Here is a 6,179-nt window from a genome sequence, read left to right as displayed (position 1 = left end):
GTTGTAATGGAGGTACTTAGATTTTCTTCCGCTCATGTTCACTTGTAAGTATTAATGAATATTTTAAAACATGCTGTTATATACATTTATTTATATTTTTGTTGATTTGCATTTGATGAGGCTCCAATTGTAACTGTTTTTGGGTTTATCGAATTAATTTAAAGTTATCCTACATACCTATGTGCGCAGTGTACTATTTGTTGTGACCATTTGAAACTGATTAATTACGCAAAAGAAATAAGATTTATATTTGAAAAGCAATCACAGAAAAATTATTTCGCAATACTTGGATATACATACATTGGTTCAAAAAAAAAAAAATCAATTGTTTAATTCATTAAAAATATGGTAGTGCAAATGTTTTCTAGCATTGTAATATGCTCTACACAAAATATGCCAGGATTATTTATCTTTTTTTATTATAATTTATTCATTTATTTAAAAATATTTATACCATTAGAAAATGGCCCAGTTCTGTATTAGTAAGCAAAATAGTTATGCAATTAATTCATGTGCTTATTCATTTTGTTGAATGTGGTTGACAATAAAAAATTCCTTGACATTAGTTGTTGGGTAAATAACATTTCCTTCGTGGATATACTAGTTTAATATAGGACAGTCAGGAGGAATGAGTCAGAGGCAAAAATGGAACAGCTGCATTTACAAGCCGAAATAAAAAGAAATATTATTTCATGTCCTTTTTTTAAAAATATGTTATTAATATACAATGTACATACGGGGAGAACACGAGGGGCGTTCACCACGCAGACTGCCATTGACATTTTTAGGGATTGCTTTTTTTTTTTTTGGGGGGGGGGGGGCGCTTTATAGCATTTTATGGGTTCACCATCACTCTTATGGTGTGGGGGGGGGAATCTTGTATATATGAAATGGAGTAATCATGCAATAGAATTCAATGTTTTAATAAATAAAATATGTAATGCATTTTGCGCACATTGTAAAAATAAAATCAGTAACCTATTTTGATTAAGTATTTATATTTGTTATGAACTCGGAAAAGGGCAAGAACAGAAGAATCACCCCGAATGGTTCCAACAGGAGGACTTGGTGTCATATTTAAATTCATCAATTTCTCTGTTGGCACTTTTCGGTACACTTTGTTCGTCAGAGAAATAGACTTGACGCGAAGGGAAGGTAAGTTCTGTCAAATTTTATCCGAAAATAAAAGCTATCAAGTTTGATACAAGATATGTTTTTAAGTTCTGCATTAAAATACAATATGTTGATAATTTTGTCTTGAAAATATTGAGAGAAAAACTGAAGTTAAAGATTGTTTAACAAACAATCCCTCTTTTGAGAAAGTACCCTCCTCCCCTCCCCTGACGATTTTGTGAATAGGAATGAAACTACTATATTATGTCATAAATTTTCAAAAATTTATAACTGTGCATATGTTATACTGTTAACCATGCTATTTGTCATTAGAAATTCAGAAAAAAAAAAATCCACGAATGATTCTAAAATTGTTTGTTTCATTGCTCTTAGATATGAAAGAACTGAAACTGATATGGTATGGTATGCAATACTATTGTAAAGAATTATATTTTAGAAAAAATCACGGAAAAAGGATTCTGAAATTCTCGGAAACGTTTTTGAAAATTGTTTGGAGAGTTCCGAAATACTCGGAAACGTTTTCGAAACTTTCATGAACCACAGCTGCCCAGAATACTCAGAAACATTTCTGGAAATTACCGAAAGAGGATTCCGAAATACTCAGAAACGTTTCTGAAAATTACAGAAAGAGTATTCCAAAATACTCAGAAACATTGAAAGAGGATTCCGAAATACTCAGACACGTTTCTGGACATTACAGAAAGAGAATTCCGAAATACTCAGAAACGTTTTTGAAAATTTCATGAACCGCAGCTGCACGATATACTCAGAAACGTTTCCGGATTTTTTTTACAGTGTAGGATTGACAATGTCAGTTAAAATCGAGGTTTCGGGTGAGACAAACATAAACTATATAAATATAAACTTTTCTTTCTCCAAAAATATTTCACACATTCTATCTCATCCAGTTTCACGCAAGAATATGCATAAAATAATGTCGTTTCTCATTTCTCAAGCAGATGACTTTAAATATCCAGCCTAAAAACTTTCAAAACTGCGTATTTACATTGTATTTACCAGCCATCCCAGTCTTATTTAGCTTATTCACTTGTATATTAGTTCTTTTATTGTTTGTTATCTCAGTATTGTTGTTGGTTTTTGTAATTATCAAAATTGTACCAGCGAGTGTCGCTCGTGATCTGTTATGTTCCCCCCAGTCACCACATCCGGTTAAACCCTCACCGGGGTTGGTACGGTGGTGATTGGTGGGGTTTAGATAAATAAATAAATAAATACAAACATAAAGCTATGTGTGTTCTTGAAGAACAGAGATCCAAACTTACTCCTGAAAGATTACCTTGATCTAATTATTTATTAACGAATACATTAAATATTATTACGCGTTTTGGAGCAAAATGGAAACATTTTTAGCTTTTGCTCTTCAATCTTTAGTAAAATTAATCTGGACATATTTTTAAACTAAAGAACTTCTGAAACAATTGACAATTCTGTGTAGTTACTTTTTGAAGATAATTTATCATTATTAATTACCATATGAGAAACTAAATCGGGACACACACACACACACACACACACACACACACACACACACACACACACAAAAAAAAAAAAAAAAGAAGAAGAATGTAGCAAAGGGCCCGCCATGAATCATGACTTGGAGTCACGAAAGTCAGATTCTGACTTTATCGGCTTTGGAAAGAAAATATTCTCTGCACAACCTTTTCCAATTTTACACCTTGAGCATTTTCACTATCTAATTATAGAATGAAAGACTATGCACAATTTTAATTCTTTTGTACGCTGAAGGTTTTTTTGAAAAGTTTCTGTCACGTTTTCTTTTCTTTTCTTTTTTTTTTTTTTTTTTGCAAACAGTAATTTTTGTATTTTGTTGCATTTATAAAGTGTAAAGATAAAATGAATACAGAACCGCATATATTTTATAATTGTATACCTCTAAAATAGTATGTTTAATTGGAAAAAGAGAAATTGATCTTTTCATGCAAAAAGAATTTTTATTGAAAATTAAAAATTATACATTTTGAAAGAACATCATAAAAGTGGAAAACAAAGAAAAAGAGCTTAAATTGTCTAAATCATGCAAGAAATGATGTGCAAAGAGGAGAAATTATAAAATTTACCGCTTTGAAAAGCAAAAAGAGGAAAATTTAAGAAAGGGAAAAAAATCAGTTTTATTTACCCGACCCCTTCGTACACATGTTAGCATCCTTTACCGTGCTAAGAAATGGAGCCAAAAAGTAACAAAAGGCGAGAAGATAAATAATGCAAATAAACAAACAGAAATTAACCGATCGGCCTCTCGTAACCATCGCTCAACGCCTTCGAGGGGCTGAACCAGAAGAGCGCTCCAGACATTCATTGGTCCTCTAACGTGACGTCACAAAGTCGTCCATTTTCCGATTGGATGGGCGTTACCGAGCCGAGAGACCGAGCGGGATAGAGATGTTGCGACAGAGCCAGTCGGAAGCTGAGGGCGAACAGAAGCTATGGCCGAGTCTCGGAGGTGGTTGGTTTTGTTTTTGCGCCTCTGAAGCAGCGAAGTGGGGAAAAGACACCTGAGAAGCGGAAGAGATTGTTTCCACGTCCAGATGGCAACCGGGTCAAGATAGTTGACTAACTTTTTTTTGCGAAGGATTACCGAACATTGACTTTGTTTACTAGTTGAAGAAAAACTTTGCCTAATTCTTCACCTGCACCGCATTACCTTGTTCTTTTTCCACCATTACGGGCTCACCTTTCCTGTACGGCCAGCGGGCCATGACCGTCGACCTGCCGCAGAAGCCGATGCCGCCGGAGCGCCACCCGAGCAGCGAGGATCCGGCCGAGGACCAACGACTGTCCGGCAAGGATCCGGTCTCTCGTCCGGGCGCCGGCATCCCTTCGCCGAACGCCTCGGCGCCCTCCTCTTTCCTGATCCGGGACATTTTAAGTGGATCAGCAGCCCCCGCCGACCAGAAAGAACCACGTGGTTTCAACCCTCCCCTGGGAGGTCACGGGGCCCTAAGTGTCCTCCACCACCCTTTACACCCGCCGCCTCCACACTTCTTCCGACCGCTTCCAGCAGACCTCCGGAGGCCGAACGGGGGAGCACAGTTTTCACCCCCTCTAGAAGACGATGTTGATGACGGAGCGGTGTCCTCCGACGAAGATGGTTCAAGGGACGTTGGAAACGGTAAGACCAATTTTTTCATTTAGAAATTAGAAATCTTGTTAAGTTTCTCGGAACCTGCAAAATTACGTTATAAATTTAGAGTGTTCTAGTTGACTGTGTGTGCAATAAAATATGTTCGGAATGTACTTCTTTACAGAGAGATTGCACTGAAATGTGTTCCGAAAATGTATCGAATTTGTTCCGCTTAATATATTTGTTAAACTTAAACTCTGTAAACACATTTGAGAACAGATTGAGGATACATGTGAAATCATCGCTTTTTTGTACAAACATAATTTTAAGATTTTCTTTAACTATCGGTCAAAACAATCCCTCAAAATGATTACTAATAGAAATTTCGTTACACTAAATCTTCTCGCTATTGGTATCGCTAATGCCTTTTTATAAAGAGATGCCTCTTCTGGTCGAAGATCGTTCATTGCCCGGTGGTTGATAGTTACTACGCGAGATTTCTGTATAATCAAAAGTAAAAAAAATAAGGGATTGGAGTGTTCCATAAATGTTCTATAAAGTGTTATAAAAATTAGAACAGGCGTCAGTGTTCGAATTTTTTTTTTTTTTTTTTTAAGTGTTGGAACAAACAAGTGTTCTGAAAAGTTCTCAGAAGTATTTTGAAAACTTCCAAAAAGTGTCTCAAAGTGTTCTTAAAAAAGGGACAAGTGTCCGTGTTACAAATTGGTTTAAGTTCTGCAGTGCATAAAATATCGGCAAGCTTTCTTAAAAGTGGATGCATCTAAAAGTTAGAAAGAAAACAAAAAGCCCATATTTATTTTCTGATTTTCCTTTTTAATTCCTAGAATGTAATTATGACATCAATCATGTGATGTAGAAATAGAAATGCATTTCATTTAATTTCTAGGAATAGTTTTAAGCTTAAATCCCAATCTTTTTACATCATAAAACATGATAAACAAAAATTTATAGTTTTGTAAGAAGATATTTCTATTGCGCCTTTCTTAATACAAACAAGTGTTGTTACATATACCTTGCAGTCATGATAATTTTATTCTATTCTTTCATAATAAATATCTTTAACTTATCATTCTCAAACTCAACAACACCTTTAACTGCTTACATATAAGATGAAAAAAAAAAAAAAATAATAATAATCTTCGTCACCATAGTGCTTAACTTTGCTACATTTGGTCATTTTTATTGAACATAATGAAAGGAAAAGGATTTAAATCGAAAATTATGCTGCTGGAGACCATTAGGAGCCAGATCACAATTGTAATTTTTACATTCTTTTGAGAAGTGTAAGATCGGTAATTGTCCATTAATATGCCACAAAATCAAGCGTTCGTAAATCACAATGGATAAAGAGATTGACCGCAGGAGATGGTAACAAATTGCTTGATGAGCTTTACAAGTTATTGTTTCAAGATTGTTGCTTGTGAGTGTCAATGCCGAAATTGAATTTGATTATTATTGCCTTTGTTGTGTTGTAATTAATGATGCTAATGGAGGGACCCAAGTTCGTTTCTGGCTGCAAAAAATCGAATCTTTCCAAATTAGCATATCTCACCGACTCACGATAAATTAAATTAATAAATAATTTGAATACCTATTTAACATTGATAGCAATCTGTATTTTATTTTTCACAACGTTTAGAAAATACGCGTCGTTCATCTGAAATTTTAAATACTCACAGATGGGTGTTATTGATTATGTTGCTGATGAGCAGAATGAATGTTGCAACGGACAGTCCAAATACAAAAAAATGTTAATTGTATGAATCCAAAATTGGAAATTCATCAGAAATGAAAAGTTTAAATGTCGATATTTGTTTCACCTTCTGATGATATTTAGTGAATTGCATTTTATTTCATTGAGGGAAATTGCGAAGGAATAGAGACATAAATTGAATTATACATTATTAAATGAAATTTTTGT

The 6,179-nt window shown here is 34.5% G+C and overlaps 1 protein-coding gene across 1 annotated transcript in view; it reads left to right on the top strand.

The window, feature by feature from the left end:
* The first annotated feature begins 3,631 nt into the window (after nt 1-3,631).
* The window catches only part of LOC129222234 (barH-like 1 homeobox protein), a 43,284-nt gene continuing 40,736 nt past the window's right edge, over nt 3,632-6,179 (top strand). The window contains exon 1 of the mRNA XM_054856714.1: nt 3,632-4,285. Coding sequence (XP_054712689.1) covers nt 3,871-4,285 — 415 coding nt within the window. The 5' untranslated portion in view covers nt 3,632-3,870. The remainder of the gene's footprint in view (nt 4,286-6,179) is intronic.

Source organism: Uloborus diversus, chromosome 5 (assembly GCF_026930045.1).
Source record: "Uloborus diversus isolate 005 chromosome 5, Udiv.v.3.1, whole genome shotgun sequence".
NCBI lineage: Eukaryota > Metazoa > Arthropoda > Arachnida > Araneae > Uloboridae > Uloborus > Uloborus diversus.
Note: the sequence above shows the minus strand (reverse complement) of the source record. Positions and strands in the feature narration are given on the sequence as shown.